The sequence below is a fragment of the Rhincodon typus genome, chromosome 4 (assembly GCF_021869965.1).
Source record: "Rhincodon typus isolate 14 chromosome 4, sRhiTyp1.1, whole genome shotgun sequence".
NCBI classification, from domain to species: Eukaryota; Metazoa; Chordata; class Chondrichthyes; order Orectolobiformes; family Rhincodontidae; genus Rhincodon; species Rhincodon typus.
Window position 1 is genome coordinate 20,868,782 of NC_063335.1, and position 19,472 is coordinate 20,888,253.

The window sequence follows — 19,472 nt, forward strand, 5'->3', positions numbered from 1 at the left end:
AGTTTATAAAATCATGAGGGGCATGGATAGGGTGAGGAGACAAGGTCTTTTCCCCAGGGTAGGGGAGTCCAAAACTGGAGGGCATAGGTTTAAGGCGACAAGGGAAAGATTTGAAAGGAATGTAATGTGCGACGTTTTCATGCAGAGGGTGGTGCGTGTATGGAACGAGCTGCCAGAGGAAGTGGTGGAGACTGGCACAGTTACAACATTTAAAAAGCTTCTGGATGAGTATATGAATAGAAATGGCTTGGAGGGATACGGGCCAAATGCTGGAAAATGGGACTAGATTAATTTAGGATATCTGGTCAGCCTGGAAGAGTTGGACCAAAAGGTCTGTTTCCATGCTGTACGATTCTATGACTCTGGTCCCACTTTCCTGCACTGGGACCATAGCTAGCTTTGAATGATATGACACCTCAAGTACTCATCCAAGTATATGTGAAGTTTTCTGCCTCAACTATCCTCCTGGGCAGTGCATGCCAGACCACCACCACCAGATGGACTCTTACAGCACCTTCAGAACATATTTTATGCAATGCTAAATTGCTTTATATTGACATTACATTTGGAAAGTCAGTGCATAGATACTTAAAATTGGGATAAGCATAAATCTTTGCAAAGCAGTCCAGATTCTGTGGTGCAGATAGGCATGCCCTTTTTTTAAGGTGACTCCAATCAAAGGCTACACTTCTAGCTAGCAAACAAAAACAATCAATTATCATTTTGTATTTTTTCAACATTTTAAATTTATTAAAGGTGATTTTCAAGCTGTCGTGGTGCTGTTTAGAGACAGGCAAATATGAGAAATACCCATCCAATTAGCAATGTCCGAACAGCAGTGCACCATTTGACACCAATTATTATTAAATCTGTAAACTTCAAAAAAGGAGCTTGTTTACTATTGACGTGTTGACCAGACTTTGCTGTGAAAAACGATGATCATTTCAGAATACCTTAAATATATTGAAAACCAAAGTACTGCAGGTCCTGGAATAAAAGCAGAAAGTTCTAGAGAAACTCAGCGTCGGTAGAGAAATAAATAGTTAATGTTTCAAGATCGATATGACTTCTACGAAGAGTACTTTAAATATATGCTTAGGGTAAGTCGAAGTGCCACGGAATTCACTCTTGTAACATTGGTTTCGTATAGCCAATTCTTTCTTACTTTAAACACGTGAGCTTTACTGCCATATGACGATACAAAGTTGCACAACCCCCTGTGAGAAAAGAAAATTGTCCTGGTCTCTGTCCTAAAAGGATCACCCCTAATTTTTTTTAAAAAACTGTCCCCTGTGTATTGTAATTGGGATGGGAGTCTGGTGGTAGGGGTCTGGCAGTATGGTGCAGGCACAGTTTGGTTTTGGCACTTTATTTGGGGTATTTTTCAATGTTCCAACTTACACTGACTTAATTTCTTTTCAAGATCATATAATTATTTCCCTCATCTTACAAGCTTCAAGTTATCCAGGAAGACTTCCTGTTGGCCTGCAGATTCGTAGAGGGGTTGGGATCTTGTTCTCAGAGTCTTTGTGCACCATCAGGGATTTGGCATGGAGATCCACAGAAGCTACAGCCCTCTCTTGCCTTTGGTACCTCAACCGAACCTTTTCAGTGACCCCATCTGCCGGGGATCCCAATCTCAATCCATTTACTTGACTGTGCAAAATCCATTGCTGAAACCTTCCTGTCGGCCCCAGTGTGGTACTGGCAGTGATCACACTCGCAGATATTGGAAAGCTGCTGGTGTTGGACTGGAGGTGGGATCTCCTCTCTACACTAAATGATTCCATGAATCAATATGCCCCCAGGGGACCACTGAGATCCCTGGCAGCACTGATGCACTTAATTTCATCAGAGGTGGCTGAAATATGTGACTGCATGGGTGACATCAGTTCCCCTGCACATGAAATTCCATCCGTTATGCTGTTCTGTCTCTCTTTTACAGGTTGAACTTCACTGTCATCTCGATGGAGCCATAAGACTTAAAACTATTCTGCACTTTGCCAAGTATGTGAATTAATGTGTACAATTCCAATTTATCTTGCTGTTTGTACAAAATAAAGAACTAAAAGCTTTATTATTGCTCTTTGGCAATGGGAAGAGTATCAGCAAGATTAGTAATTCCAGATTCCCATCACCATCTGTAATGATTCTTGCTTTCTTCTCCTACTGTATGATCCCACAATTTCTCAGTGCACTCTCTCTTCCAGTTATTTTAACAACCCAGCCACAAATTTCCAGTATGAATGATCTCATCTCAGTTCTGCCCAACTGCCATGAACTCCAGTCTCTAATGCAATTGGCTTGCTCAGAATTCCAATGTCCTGTGTTTTCCCAGTCTCTGTATTCCCCAGCTTATAAATAATTAAGCACAACAAATTTTGAGCATTGGTCAAACACCTCCAGATCCCATGAAAATTCCTCTAAATAGAGACATGTTCACAGTTAACACCAGTTCATGCCAACTTTCCATTTCCTTCTAGTTTGCATCTCTCACGGCTCTTTTCCATTGTGCAACTGAAAACCAATGTTCAATGTAGTGATTAGAACAGTGTCAGTCAGGTGGATCTCACAGAGTATGTGTTCCCTGATTGGGGTTGTTAACCTGGTCCAATTAGGGAGCCTGGGTTGACAGATGTAAACAGGAGTCTCGGGGATTCTACTCACTCTTGGAGCCAGCTCTATGCTAACTAGGTCAGTGTCATGTACTATGCACGTGTAAATAAAGGGTTACTTCGTAACGGGATACCAGCCTTTGTGGAGTTATTTCATTTGTAGTACAAAACTTCATTATTGCTCAAAAGGCACATTTTGCTGAAACTTTTCATCTTGCTCTTATCAGGACTTGGTGTGAGAACACAAATTCTTATTCAAATTTATTTTCTTGCGTAATGTCCTGATGAGTGCAAGATGAAAAGTTTTTAAAAAATGCATGTCTTTCTTCTGCAATACAAAAATCTGATGTATTTTGCCAGACTAAAGATCCATCCATACTGTATAAAATCTCTCCTTGCTAAGCTTTCTGTGTAAAGTTTTCTCTGAACCAGCGAGTCTTTAGCTCCTCTCTGATGTCCATTATCCGAGATGACCTCTGACCTATTGTATGTTCCCCACCCCACCCTTCAACCTGTTATGCTGAGTTTCCCAGAACGTAAAAATATTATCATGCATGTCAGTAAACAAACACAAAAACAGAGACGTATGAAGGAGAGAAGAGGGACAAAATAGAAGGGAAGCGACAATGAGAAAATGGGATTTGCAAAAAATGAAAGTATAAAATAACAAACCAGAGTGATAGAGACAGCACAAATGGAAAACCAGATGAGCAACCAAAGCATCAAGACAAAAAATGGGTGTGAGACAAAGATAGACACACATTTCTTTGATTGTTGGTGATACCAAAATGGTCAGGGTTTTAAAAGGGGGAAATCAATCACCACCTTTTTGCCATTTGACAGGGGCTGTTAATTGTAAGTTCCTGTGCCCAATTTCGACATCTATATGTTTATGCAGATATGTCCCATTGATTGTGATGACAGCAACTCCTTTGCTCTCTGCCAACTGAATAACTCTCTTTTTAACAATTTCAGCAGTAACAATGCTGACTTCTATTTGCAAACTGCCTTTAATTTCAAGGAAACAAAGAAACATAGAAAATAGGTGCAGGAGTAGGCCATTCAGCCCTTCGAACCTGCACCACCATTCAACATGATCATAACTGACCATGCAACTTCAATATCCCATTCCCACTCTCTCTCCATATCCCTTGACTCCTTTAGCTGCAAGAGCCATGAACTGGCATCAACAGCTTTCTGTAGGAGAGAATTGCACAGGTTCACAACTCTCTGAGTGAAGAAATTCTTCCTCATTTCAGTCCTGAATGGCTTACCCCTTATTCTTAGACTGTCACCCTCTGGTTCTGGACTTCACCAACATTGCGAACATCCTTCCCGCGTCTAGCCTGTCCAGCCCTATCAGGATTTTATATGTTTCTATGAGATCCCACCCCATTCTTCTAAATTCCACTGAGTACAAGCCCAGTCAATCCAGTCTTTCTTGATATGTCAGTCCTGGCATCCCAGGAATCAGTCTGGTGAACGTTCACTGGACTCCCTCAGTAGCAAGAATGTCCTTCCTCAAACTAGGACACCAAAGCTATACACAATACTCAGGGTGTGGCCTCACCAAGGCCCTGTATAACTGCAACAAGACTTCCCTACTCCTATACTCAAATCCTCTTGCTATGAAAGCCAGTGTGCCATTAGCTTTTCTCATCACCTGCTGCACCTGTGTGCCAAACTATTTCACCATGAAACATCCTAAAGTGTTTCATAGGAGTTTTATAAAGGCAAAATTTATGACCGATATATGGTCAAAGAAGTTGTATTTAAGGAATGTCTTAAAGGAGAATAAAGAGAGAGGTAGTGAGGTTTCAGGAGAAGATTCCTAAGATTCCCTTAGAAAGCTGAATGCACAGAACCAGTGTTTCTTAAGAGACCCCTAGAAATAGATGAGTGCAGATATCTTGGAACGTTGTGGGCCAGGAGATGACAAAGATAAAGAGGGGTACTGCTATGAAGGGATGTGAAAACGAGGATGACTGTTTTCAAATGAAGGTGTTGCTTGACTGGAACCAGTGTAGGTGAGAATGTACCAGGGTGTTGGGTGAACAGGGCTTAACGTGTGAGAATATAGGTGGGAGAGTTTTAGATGACCTCAAGTATATGGTGAATATAATATGATAGATCAGTCAGGAATACATTTGAATAGTCAACTAAAGCATGGATGAGGTTTTCAATAGTAGGTGAACTGATGCATGGAAGAGTGGGGGTGTGATTGATGTGGTACAGAGTTGAAAATAGATGGTTTTAGTTATTGCATTAATGCATGGTTGGAAGCTCATTTTGAGGTGAAGTATGACACAAAGGGTCATTGTAAGACTATTTGTCCAGCCAGAATTGTATGTCTGAGAAGCAGTCTGATAACTAAGCTCAGTGGAGGAGTGAAGAGAGGTAGTTGTGAGTTAGAGCTTGGGGTTATTCAGGGTATGTGTGAAAAATTAAGCTGTGTTTTTAGATGATGTCACCAAGGACCAGATATAGATGAGAATAAGGAGGGGGGCCTCTTAAGGAAAAGGTGTGCAACTTGGAAGTGAAGCCATAAAACAGGCTATTATTAGACAGATGAGAATGGAACCAGATGAATGCAGTTCCTTCCACGGAACAAAAGTGGAGGGGCATTGGAGGAGGATGATTTTGTAAACCATGTCTTAGTCTTCAGGTAAGTTGAAAAGTTGGATGGAAGGATGGAAAGTTTTTCTTCGCCGTAGTCACACAGGATGTAATTTGAGAGTTTGATTAAAAAACAGTTTCAGTTTTTGTGACACCGGCAGAACATTGATTTTGGAGCTTCAAACATGGTATTCCGGGAAAGATGGGCATAGCTTTGGAAGGTCACAAATGCTCAGGGATTTTTGAGTAGAAAGGAAAGTAGGAAATGGAGCATTGGTTTGCAAAGCTGGTCAGGCTAAGGTTTTTGTTTTGAGGACAGGGCCGATAACCGCTTCAAAGGAGAGAAGGATGATACTTGAAATTGGCTAATGCGGGGATCAGGAAGGATAGTAAGGTGATCAGTCGTTTAGTGGGGAGTATGATTGAGCGAGCAGGAAGTGGGTATCATGGACATACTGAATACAGAGAGAAAATCATGAATGATAGAAAACAAAGTAGAGGAAGATACAAGTTTGGGATTGGGGCAGGGGAGCCCTTACAGATGGATTGGCTCAGCAGCCTAGTGGAAGGAAGGGAAGTGGCAGAGACAGCTAATTCAATGCTGACAGTCTTAGCAATTAAGAACTCTATGAGCTTCTTGCACTTATTGTTGGAGATCAGGAAGTTAGAGGAAGGAGCAGATTAAGGAGATGGTTTAAGAGCATGAAGTTTATCTTTCCAATTTTGCATGACTCTGAAATAATGGACAGTTTTAACAGACTGATTTGGTGTTGACTTGACAAATGGTGGAAAACATAGCCAGATGGGGAAGTTTCCTTTTCGGGGAAGGTGTCATAATCTCTCAGCCAGGTTTTCATCAAGGCTGTTGTGTTGGTGCAACCTCTCCTGTCAGGCAAAAGATATAGAAGCTTGAACACATACACCAAAAGGTTCAAGAGCAGCTTATTCCCTGTTGTTAATTAGACTGATGAAGGGACTGATGAATGTTGTAACCTGTATGCCTCACACTGTCTAAGCACCCTCTGATCTGTATGTCCCTGCTTACTATGACCTTCCTGTATGGCTCGCAAACAAAGCTTTTCACTGTACCTAGGTACGTGTGACTACAATAAATCAAATCAAATCGAATGAATCCTTTGGAGATTGCCAAGGAAGCTATAAGCTCATCTAAGCTTGTCAAATGTACTTGCTGGCAAGAGAACAGGAAGGCCAGGGTGATTTGAAAGGTTGAAACAGGCATTTGGAAGGGCAGAGTATTTAAGAGAAAAGAAGCAAAAACAGGCATGACAATTGAAAGAGTAATCCAAAAGGAGTAAATAGAAAAGAAGCTGAAAAAATGGAAATTGATGGATTCAGGTTCAGAGTGGCAGACAAATGCATACACTAATGGACACAGGGAGAACTCAGTGATATAGCTCTGACTACTTAATAGGAGAATGCATAAAAATATTGGTAGCAAGACATAAGTTGATAGGAGACTATAGGGATGGAGTCTAGCGTTAAAGTTAACAGTTGCATGGTGGGATAATAATTTGTTGTAGGCAGGGTAAGGTTAAGCTGCTACATTGTCAAAACTGTTGACTGAAACTTAAGACAGGTGCAGTGTGTAAAATCATGAAGGTATTGGAGTGCAGCCTATCAGAGGAAGTCTGATAGCAGCCATTTTGTGGGAGTATAGAAAGTGTATAGAACTATTCGCAGAGCAGAAAGGTGCTAAAATTGGAGGTCAGCATGAATTCCAAGTGCAGTAGAGGTTTGTATTAAGAATAGATTGCAGCTGGAAACCAAAATAACCAATGGCAAGTCATGGGATCAGCAGGTGATTGGAGTCAGTCACTCATAGCAGCAGTAGAGAATGGGCTGAAAATTGATTAAATCATCTTGAACTGAGCTAAATATCAAACCATTTAATATTAAACTATGAGCTTGCCCAACTGTTAATGAAAGCTTTTCTAATCTGTTAATTGCAGAATGTCTAAATCTATCCCTTACAGGATTTTATATTTGAATAATCAGCAGAAATGACTGGTCCTATCACATTTGTCCTCTCGTGGAGCTCTGTGCAGCCACTTTCCTCTCTCACTTCCCTAATAGCAGCTGTCTAAATAACGTCACTTTTAATATTGGTGTGTGTCAATGTCAAACTGTAATGTCAACAGTATTTCTTACCAATGTGCTGACACTGTATCTGAACTTTTTGATTTATGGATTTTGCAATATCATGTGTATATGTCTAATTGCTACCCATGTATTGTAGAAATTTCAATGTTTATGTACGTTTTCATATGAAAAAAGGCAGACAGACAAACAAAAAGAGAAATCCTTAGAAAAACACCACCTAAATCATCCATCCATGAGATCTTGCTCCCACACACTCCAAAATGAGTGCTCTCTGGCACATATTTTGTTCCTGCCTCACTGTTAATCAGTTTAAGTTTATTTTACAAACTAACAAATGAGATTTACTGGTGCAACCCATCTTTGTTATTTCAGAATGAAGCTCCAGTATGACCAGTATGTCAATTTCCAAGTGTTACTGTTTTTTTTAATGATTTATCCCTCTGTTTGTTCCCTGGCCTGCCCTAGTTTTCTTTCATTTTTACCCACCCGTCTGTCCTTTTTGTCTATTTGACCGTTTAGCCCCAGCTGTGCTTTTTTGTTGCAGGCAGATATAAATGGTGAAAGAGGTCATTGGAAACAAGAAGAGATAGTAAGAACTGCCGATGCTGGAGTCAGAGATAACACAGGGTGGAGCTGGAGGAACACAGCAGGCCAGAAGAAGGGTCCCGACCCGAAAGGTCAGCTTTCCTGCTCCTCTGATGCTGCCTGGCCTGCTGTGTTCCTCCAGCTCCACTCTGTGTTGTTGGAAACAAGAAGGTACATTTTCCACTTATGTGGAGATTTGATCATTGATTATGTTGAAAACAGAGCTTCATAGATCTCTAGATGTTACAGACATCACAGGATATGGGAAGCATACAGGAAATGGCATTGAGATGAAAATCAACAATGCGCTAGTTGAATGATGGAGCACACTCGAGAGGTGCAATCCTGCTCTTATTTCCTATGTTCCTAAGTGTGTTTCCAGTCCTAAAGCTGGTCCATTGACAAATTAACTTCAGGTAAGCTACATTCACAAAGAGTGGCAGGACTTCTGAGAAGTGGAATTCATCAACAATTTAGAGACAAAGAGATCATTCCCACTGACAACAATTTCGATTTATAGCATCATCTTCTTGATAAAAGAAGCTCTCAATAGGGTAGAAATCAAATAAAAAGGAACAATCTGAGTAAGAGGAAAGCTTGCTTGCAGAGATGGAGAGACAGTGGAGATCAAAGACATTTTTAAGTGTCTGCTTGAAGTCAAGAGGTTGGCAGGAGCAGGAAATAAGCAATTGTTAGAAAGAGAGGAGAGTACTGTCAGGTCAGTTTGGAGAAAGGAAGATGAAAAAGAGCCATGCAGTCATCTGAAGGTGAGAATGGGATTTTGTAGTCTAGTCACTAAAACATCAAGGGTCAGTCAACCTCAACACTGAACTATCAACCTGGATTATGTTCTCAAGTTTCTGGAGTAGGTCTTCACAATCTTTTTATGGAAGAAAAGCAGTGCCAGTGAGCCGAGATGGACACAAAAGAAAGAAAGGTAGAAAATACTGGAAACACTCAGGCAGAATCTGTAGACAGAGGAATTAAGTTGTAACCTATCATGCCTAATAATAGGACAGAAAAGTTTGCAAATAGGTGGATCAACAATGAGAAATCTTTAAATCTGAAATAAAACTCATAAAAATAAATACATTCCTATCAGGTGAACAGATAAAACTTTAAAGAATAGGATTCAATGGATAAATGGGAGAGTTCAAAGTAATGTGAAACCTAAAAGGGGAGGATGTGATAAAATTAGAACACAAAATATTAACATTGTAAGAAATTTTGAAGTAGTAAAGAAGTGAAAAAGGAGAATAAAAGGACAAAAAGAGTAATGAAAAGCAATTTGAGGAGATCAGAAAGGGAAATGTTAATGGAACTTATTGGCATATGAAAAGTAAAAATCCATAGAGGAGGTATGAAAGGAAGACTGATTGATGGTAAGGCAGAGGTTCATCCTTAATATTAACTTCCATACTTAAGGCAGAAGAAAATCAGCGAAAGTAGAAATGAAATATGCAGGCTCACTACTTAAGAACCGCACAGATTGCTAACAATGCAAATATCCTTCTGTGATGAGGAAGGACACTTCAAAACAAATTTGAATCAGGCTCTTACAGTTCACTTTGGAGCCTTTTTCTAAAGTTGTCCTGCAGACGTTTCCTAAGACTTGGGAAACCTGACTGCAAATATGCGACAGGAACTGCCGTGCTACAGATGAAAAGACAAAGCTAAAAGCAAAGATAACAAGGTGTAGAGCTGGATGAACACAGCAGGCCAGGCAGCATCAGAGGAGCAGGAAAGCTGACGTTTTGGGTCTGGACCCTTCTTCAGAAATGCCAGACCCGAAACATCAGCTTTCCTGCTCCTCTGACGTTCATCCAGCTCTACACCTTGTTATCTCAGATTCCAGCATTGGCAGTTCCTACTGTCTCTGAGCTAAAAGCAAAGTCCCTTTTACAGTGCTGTATGTGGGCAAGAATGAAGAAGAGCAGGAGGACCTCCCTACTGTGATCTCAGGCATTGCCCTGGTCAGAGCACTAATGTCCTTTCCACGGTTGACCTTTCTCTCCTTCTCCTCACCAAGTTCCGAGCTCCACTTCCTTAGTTAGCTGGAGCTATCCACAGGAGCTCTTGGCTGTGATCTTTTGCCATTGGCTTTCCTGCTGGTCTCTTTGTTACTTTGGGGAAAATACCCACCAATTACCTGCCTATTTTCCTACAGTGTCCTCTTTATTTTCTGCACAAGGTCTGTATTGAACAGTTTTGTACTTGTATTTACTTAAAGGTAGAGATAAGGGATTTTGAAGGGGTTTTCTACTTCCTGACTCATTCCTTGTGACCATTGCCGTTCTCATGCAGGTCTACTGTTCTTTTTTCAAAGGTTCTGTGCCTGCTCCCTCAGTGTTTTGAGAAACTGCTAATCTCGTTCTTTCTCCCTCTTCTGCTTCTTATGAAGCTGCTATCATAGAGTCGTAGAGTCATACAGCATGAAAACAGACGCTTCTGCCCAACTTGTCTGTGCCGACCCGACATCGTAATCTGACCTAATTCCATTTGCCAGCATTTGGCCCATATCCCTCCAAACCCTTCCTATTCATATACCTATTCAGATGTCTTTTAAATGTCATAAATGTAGCAGCCTCCACCACTTCCTCTAGCAGCTCGTACCATACACACACCACCCTCAGCGTGAAAAAGTTGCACATCAGGTTCTTTTAAATCTTTCCCCTCTCACCTTTAGCCTATTCTGTCTAGTTTTAGACTCTCCCACGCTTGGAAAAAGACCTTGACTATTCACCCTATCCATGCCCCTCATGATTTTATAAACCTCCATAAGGTCACCCCTCAGCCTCCGATTCTCCAGGGAAAATAGCCTTAATCTATTCAGCCTCTCCCTGTAACTCTAACCTTCCAGTCCCAGCAACATCCTTGTAAATCTTTTCTGCACCCTTTCAAGTTTAACAACATCTTTCCAATAGAAGGGCGACCAGAATTGAATGCAGTATTCTAAAAGTGGCCTCGTCAATGTCCTGTACAGCCGCAACATGACCTCCCAACTCCTATAACTCAATGTTCTGACCAATGAAGGCAAATGTGCCAAACGCCTTCTTCACCATCCTGTCTACCTGCGACTCCACTTTGAAGGAACTGTGCACCTCTACCCTGTGTCTCTTTGGCAACACTCCCCAGGGCCCCACCATTAACTGTATAAGTCTTGCTCTGCTTTGCCTTACAAAAATACAACACCTCACGTTTCTCTAAAATAAATTCCATCTGCCACTGGTCGGCCCATTGGCCCATCTGATCAAGGTCATGTTGTACTTTGAGAAAATCTTCACTGTCCACTACACCATCTATTTTTGTGTCATCTGCAAACTTACTAACCATACCTCCTATAACCTGGTGACTGACTTTTTTTTATTTCAAAAACATTCTTTATTCATAAATTATAAGTAAGTACAAGTACAGTTCAGTACAGACTTTGTGCAGAAAACAAAGAGGAATTTTAACACTCATCATTAGAATTTCTATCTAGTTGCAACAAAAAAAATTTCCTAAACATGAAAGGAAAGCATTTATATTCCCAATAATGCTTGCTCTCTTTCACACTGTTTCAGATACACAGAGTTCTCCTCTCTTCCATTTGTTTAGGTTATGGTGATTGTCCACAAGTCTTCTTCCCTTCTGCTTGTCTAGGAATAGCTTGTAACAGGAATGTTAAATTTTGGAACAATTATACTTAAAGCTATTTAGATCCGAGAGACTGTAGTTTCCCCTGTTATTAAGGATGCTCTCACCCGCATCTCCCTCATTTCGTGTGCTTCTGCCCTCCCCCCAACCACAATAAGGATAGAGTCCCCTTAGTCCTCACAAACCACCCCACCAACCTCTGAATCCAACGCATCATCCTCCAACATTTCCGCCACCTACAATTGGACCCCCCCACCAAAAATCTATTTCCCTCCCCACCCCTGTCTGCTTTCCGCAGGGACTGTTCACTCCATCATTCCCTCATCAGCTCTACACTCCCTACCAACCCCTCCACTACACCTAGTACCTTTCCCTGCAATTGCAGAAGGTGCTACACCTGCCCCCACCCTTGCCCTGTCACCTCTGTCCAAGGCTCTAAACAATCCTTCCAAATCCGGCAGAGATTCACCTGCACTTCATCTAACCTCATTTACTGTATCCGTTGCTCCTGGTGTGGTCTCTATGTCGGAGAGACCAAACGTAGACTCTGGGACCGGTTTGTGGAGCATGTCTGCTGTGCATGCACCAACCAGCCCAATCTTCCGGTTGCCATCCACTTTAACTTCCCCTCCCACTCCCGTGGTGATATGCCCATCCTTAGTCTCCTCCACTGTCAGAGTGAGGCCAAACGCAAACTGGAGGAACAACACCTCATGTTTCGCCTTGGAAACTTACAACCCAATGGCCTGAATATTGTCCTCACCAGCTTCAAGATCTCTCCACTCCCAACCTGTCCATCTTCCCACTCATCTATCCAGTCCACCCTTCCCACTGACCAACCACAATAACCCCCTGCCTGCATCCGCCTACCTCCATCTCAAGGTTAGAGGGAGCAGATTTAGGACTGAACTGACAAGGAATTTCTTCACCCAGAGGGTTGTTAATCTGTGGAATTTCTTGCCCAGTGAAGTAGTTGACGCTACTTCAGTAAATGTTTTTAAAAAAAAGTCGTTTTTTTTTTTTTTTTGAACAATAAAGGAATTAAGGGATACGGTGAGAACGCGGGTAAGTGGATCTGAGTCCACGAAAGGATCAGCCATGATCTTATTGAATGGCGGAGCAGGCTCGAAGGGCCAGACGGCCTACTCCTGCTCCTAGTTCTTATGTTCTTATGTTCAAATACCCTCCCCCCAGCCTCACCCTCTTCCTCTATTTACTTCTGAGCTCCCCACACCCTCCCCGTCCAGACGAACGTTTCATCCTGAAACTTTGACTTTCCTGCTCCTTGGATGCTGTCTGACCTGTTGTGCCTTTCTAACTTCACGTTTATTGAATCGAGATCCACAATAGAATGGAGTTGGGATTCATGTCGCCTGGAAATGGGCTTTGAGAGGGGATGAAACCATGGCAAGCTACTGTAATATCAGTTACAGGGTTTTGTTAATGTATACCTGAATCTCATAGGTCAGTCTGCAAAAATCTGAGGCAGACAAAGAGAGAAGGATTAGAGATAACGAATCTCTATTGTTCATTATATAGAGGGTGGGGGGAAAAATGCACTTAGATAGAAGAGACCAAGTTCATGGAGCTTTTAACAAGGCTGGAAGATTTGATTTAATTTGATTTGATTTATTGTTGTCACATGTACCTAACTGTAGAGAAGTGTAGATGGAGTCAATGGCTGGGAAGTCTGTTCGCATTGTGAACTGGGCTGTGTTCACAACTTTCTGTAGTTTCTCATGGTCCTGGGCAGAGCAGTTGCTGTCCCAAGCCGTGATGCACTCAGATAGAATGCTTTCCTATGGTGCATCTGTAAAAGTTGGTAAGAGTCCTTGTAGACATGCTGAATTTCCTTAGCCTCCTGAGGAAGAAGAGGAGTTGTTGTGCCTTCTTGACCATTGCATTTACGTGAGTGGTCCAGATCAGATTGTTGGTTATCGTCACTCCTAGGAACTTGACGCTGTCGAGCCTCTCCATCCCAGCTCCATTGATGTAGATAGGGGCATGTCCTCCTCCTTTCTTCCTGAAGTCGATGGTCAGCTTTTTACTTTTGCTATTATTGAGGGACAGATTGTTATCGTTGCACCATGACACTAAGCAGTTTATCTCCTCCCTGTATTCTGACTCATCATTGTTTGATATCTGACATACAACGGTGGTATTGACAGCAAACTTGTAGATGACGTTCAGATGAAATTTGGTCACACAGTCATGAGTGTATAGAGAGTACAGTCAGAGGCTGAGTACACATCACCTAGCTTTGGCTAGAGGGAGGGACCTCCAGGTAGCTTTCATTCTGAAAGTCAGATTGTGAATTAAAAGTTGCCCACCTGGAAAAGGAAGCAAGCACCAGGAGACAAAGCAAAGCTCTGGATAGTTTCTGAAAAATGAAGAACCATCTTAAGGGGTAGGGTAAGTTTAACCATTGAAAAGGAAGTTTGCTCATTTTAAAACTTAAATGAACAAGATTTTCTGTAGTTTACAGTGTAACTTGCCGACTGAATTTGGGGCTAGGCAATGTGGCTTTACGTTCAATATTTGAAGTCAAAACCAGACATTTTTGCCATGTAATCTTATCAGTTGCTCACTGGATTCATTTTTCTTGTGAATTTATCATCTTTCAAGGGATTGTAACAATGGTCAGACTCAGAAATGATAAGCCACTAGGTCCGAATAAGATATACCAACGTTAAAATAATTCAGAAGACATATTGAAAAGGGTTTGGCTCCATCAGTATGTAACATGCTCTAGAACTGTGGAGGATGCAATAGATTTGTTGCAAACGGACAGTAAGCTAAACTAAGAAACATCGTTTGTCAGCAATTTATTTTTGATTCAGCATTTTGCAATAATATTAGGTCACTTAAACCCCAGAGAACATAGCTAAGCATTGGACAATCACTCCATCCCTGAATTAGTTCGGGGAACTATTTGTTGCACTCACTCTATGACAAGTATATCTCTCCATAGATGAGGACACCAGAGTTGCACACAATACTCAAGCCATCTTTACTTCTTTACTCAAATCCTGTTGTAATAAATACCAACATTCCATTTGCCTTCTTAATGGCTTGCTGTACCTGTATGTTGACTTTCAGTGACACATGTACAGGGACACCAGAGGCCTTTCAACACTTCCCAGCCTCATACTGCTTAAGAAATACTCAGTTCTTCTGTTTCTCCTCCCAGAGTGGATCACCTCACATTTGTCCACGTAGGAACAAATTACTACAGATGCTGGAATCTGTACTGAAAACACCAAATGCTGGAGATCACAGCCGGTCAGACAGCATCCGTGGAGAGAGAGCAAGCTAGTGTTTTGAGTCCAGATGACTCTTCATCAGAGCTGAAGTGAAGTGTGGAGGGGACAGCATTTATGCTATAGTTGGTGGGGAGCTGTCGGGGTGGTGGATGTAGGGTGCTGGTGGAGAGATGTTGGTAGTTCAGATGCTGAACTCACCGATCGCCGGTTCCGATGTACCACCGCAAAAAAACTGCAATGACCTCCTCAGAAGACAGACAAGGGACACGTCCAATAGGGTACCCTTCGTCGTCCAGTACTTTCTGGGAGCGGAGAAACTACGCCATGTTCTTCGCAGCCTTCAACACAATATCGATGACGATGAGCACCTCGCCAAGATCTTCCCCACACCTCCACTTCTTATCTTCAAACAACCACCAAACTTTAAACAGACCATCGTTCACAGCAAACTACCCAGCCTTCAGGACAACATCGACCACAACGCTACACAACCCTGCCATGGCAACCTCTGCAAGGCATGTCAGATCATCGACATGGATGTCACCAATACACGTGGGAACAACACCCATCATGTGCACAGCAGATACTCATGTGACTTGGCCACTGTTGTCTATCTCATACCCTGCAGGCAAGGATGCTCCGAGGCATGGTATATTGGCGAGACCATGCAGACACTGCGACAACAGATAAATGGACAGTGCACAACAATCGCCAGACAGAAATGTTCCCTCCCAGTGGGGGAACACTTCAGCGGTTAAGAACATTCGGCCTCTGATCTTCAGGCAGACTTTGGGATGCACAACGATACAGAGTCGCCGAGCAGAGGCTGATAGCTGAGTTCAGTACCCATGAGGACGGCCTCAACTGGGATCTTGGGTTCATGTCTCACTACAGGTGACCCCACCGCGCGCACAACACAGACAGATCATCTCTCATACACACACTGTCCCACACACACACGCACACTCTCACACTGATCCTATCTCACAGACACACTGTCCCTCATGCACACATACATGCATGCATGCACACACACACATGCACTCAGATCCTCTCTCATACACACACACTGTCCCACACAAACACGCACACTCTCACCCTGATCCTATCTCATAAACACACTGTCCCTCACACGCACACACACACACACCCACACATATGCACACACAGATCCTCTCTCATACACACACTGTCCCACACAAACACGCACACTCTCACACTGATCCTATCTCACAAACACATTGTCCCTCACACGTGCACACATCCGTGCGCACGGCGCGCACACACACACACACACACACACACACACAGTCTCCCCCACGCACATACTCTTTCTCTCTGTCTCCCCCACACACCCGCCACACATGTGCGCGTGCACACACACACACACACACACACACACACACACACACACACTCTCTCTCTCTCCCACACACACGCGCACACATACACACACACACACACGCATGTGAATCTATGGGTGAGTTTGTATTTGCAGATACAGTCTATTTTGTTCATAAAACACACAATTTATAGACAATCTGTCAAAGTCCTACTTTAGAAGTAAAACCAGTCTGACTCCAAACCAAAATACAAACAGATTCTAAACAAGGTCTCACACCTAACATGCATTGCCTGACCTAAAATGTCACCTCTTCTTTACACTGATAAAAGCTTTAGTCCCTCAGGGCAGTGACTTGAAAGGAATTCAGGGATTTACATATACATATTAATGAATTAAAACCTCATAACTGATTAAAGATTTAACAACAACTTTAGGTTTGTTTAAGACATATTCATCATTGGTGTGAACCTTTGATTTTTTACTTATAAATTCTGTGTCTGATACTACCTCTCTCCTTAACACCTGAAGAAAGAGTGAGGCTCTGAAAGTTTGTGTTTTCAAGTAAACCTGTTGGACTATAACCTGGTACCATGAGAATGGCAGAACAAAGTTGTGAGTCTTGCCTGACTTCAAAGGACTGGGATGGGGGGAGGGGATGACATGATAACAAGCGAAAAGGGAGGGAAGAAATTGTTCACAGTTTAAAGGTGTTGAACTCAATATTAAGTCCAGAAGGTTGTAAAGTGCTTAGTCTGAAGATGAGATATTGTTCCTCCAGTTTGTGCTTTGATTCACTGGAACACTGCAGCATGCCAAGGATAGACATGTGGGCGTGCAAGGAGGACGCTGTGTTAAAATGACCAGCTGCGGGAAGGTCGGGGTCTTGCTTGTGCAGATTGGAGGAGTACCACAAAGTGGTCACCCAGTCTGCGTTTGGTTTCTCCAATGTAGAGTAGGCCACACTGGGTGCAGCGAATACAGTACACAAGATTGGAGGAGCTACAGGTGAAATACTGCTTCAACTGGAAAGACTGTTTCGGCCTGTGAAGGGGCATTTCTCCATATTGTATTCCAGGTGCTATTGAAGAAAGATTTTTGAACACATGACTGATTAAATGGATAAAGGAAATAAATTGGAATTTTAGCTTCTATCCTGGTGTATTTCTGGAGTGTAAACATAAATGCCAGCAAGAGGCGACCTTTTCGGGAACAGGGTGAGACAGATAGCCCTCTCTTTATTTCTTGTTAAGTCTCTCTCTCTGTTTAAAGTTTCCCTGACAACTTTTATATACAACATTCCATTGGGTTCACACAGGACTTAATCACTGAGTGTAAATCTGCAATATTTCTGTAGCAGTCCTCATTTTAGAATTAAAAGTAAAAATGTCTCATTTTGAAAACAAAACATTTGAGAATTAAATGCAAAAATGTCTACAAATACTCTGATCTACCATCATAATTTATTGTGGAAAAGTATGAGTTACATTTTAGGAAGAAAGACAATGAATGTGAATGTGCAGTCATTTGGAACATATTGAAGGGAATGGATAAACAGATAGATCTCAGAATTTACATTGTAAGTATTGGTGCAATTAGAAAAAGACAATTTAAAAGCCAACAGCATTTTAAATTTCACACATAGGAACATAGTTTACGATATTGTACAAAGGAATGATAAGGCTGTAGTTGGAGAACTGTTTGCAGTTTGAATGAAGAAAGTACATAAAAATTAAAGAACATTTAAAAATAAGGAATATTTAAAAGTTAAAGAATATTCCTGGTCAGGGAATAGGAGTTTATGTAATCTGGACAGGCAATGTCTTAGTGGTATTATTGCTGGGCTGTTAATCCAGAGAACCCAGGTAATATTCTGGACACCAAAGTTCAAATCATGCCATGGCATTTAGCAGAATTTGAATTCAATAAATATCTGGAATTAAGAGTCTAATGGTGACTGTGAATCTATTGCCAATTATTTGGAAAACACATCTGGTTCACTAGTTTCCTTTAGGGAAGGAAACTTATCCTTACCTGTTCCGGTCTATGTGTGAGTCAGACCCACAGCAAAGTGGTTGACTCTTAACTGCCCTCTGGATGGGTCAGTAAATGCTGGCCTAGCCGGCGAAGCCCTCATCACATGAATGGAAAAAAATATGTTCAGCATCCTCTCACCAGGATGATGCCAAGGACAAGAAATTATACACAAAGGTTGAGAAACTAGGATTGCGTCTATTGACAGAATAAAGGCTAAGGGGGGATTTAATAGAGACCTTTTTGATGAGATTTACTGGAGCGAAAAGGAAAATCTAATGAGTAATGGAAAAGTTAGTAATGGGAGTCGTCAATTTATAATAATTGTTACTTGGAATGAGATGGGAAACATGGAGTGTTTCATTACAGGGATTGTTGAATTCAATGATCTTGTTCTCATCTAAATATCGATCTCTGACCTTGCTATGCCATCTTTTGGAAATCTCATTCAGCCCTATCTCCTTTTTTGAGTAGCATTCCTCTGACTCCAGCCTTCCATGTTTACCTCCATTTACCTTTTTCATTATTGGAAAACATCCAGTTATCATTGGCCAATACTTTTTATCTCTTAAGATTCTCCAAATAATTTCTCCCAACTCTTTGTAAATCTTCAAGTCCCATCTCCTTGACCAGCATCTAACTTTGTTCTTGTTGGCCTGGCATTGTTTTCCTTATTTCTATTTCTGCATTGCCTAAGAACTTTTCTTATATTCAATATACTGTAAATGTGCAAAGTCATGAATGCTTGAAGAAACCCAATTATTTGTTGTCTATTATCTTTACTTTAGGAAAAGAAAAATCCAAATACCAGCCGAAAATGAAGATGAGCTTCGCAAACTTGTAACCTGCAGCAAACCGTCAACACTTACTGAGGTCTTGTCAAAGTTCCGTTACTATATGCCAGTGATTGCGTAAGTACATTGTTATTTTATATTTTTCTATATTATGGTCCTTCTGAATACCTATGTCTTGCACATTGTAAATGAGATCATTGATCAAATAATCTGTTTATGATGGTGATGATTGAAGGAGGACTGTTGACTAATATTGTGGTTGTATTCTCTACTCTTCGATTAATGCTATGCGATGTTAAGACCCACTCAAGCTGCCTGATGGGGCCTGTGTTAAATGTCTCAGATGACAGATAATGATGGTGCAGCAGTCCAAAAAATGTATTTAAGTTCTGGAGTGGTGTCTGAAATCCATTTGTTATTGGTAATGGCCAACTGAGATAGTTGATATAATGCTGTCGCTTTTGCT

General features: G+C 41.7%; 1 protein-coding gene across 2 annotated transcripts in view; it reads left to right on the forward strand.

Moving 5' to 3' along the window:
* LOC109934315 (adenosine deaminase-like) overlaps window positions 1-19,472 on the forward strand; it is a 42,374-nt gene that overhangs the window by 1,941 nt on the left and 20,961 nt on the right. For both annotated transcript variants that reach the window (XM_020533139.2, XM_020533138.2), the window contains exons 3-4: window positions 1,946-2,007; window positions 19,001-19,123. In XM_020533139.2, the coding sequence (XP_020388728.1) occupies window positions 1,946-2,007; window positions 19,001-19,123 (185 nt within the window). The remainder of the gene's footprint in view (window positions 1-1,945; window positions 2,008-19,000; window positions 19,124-19,472) is intronic.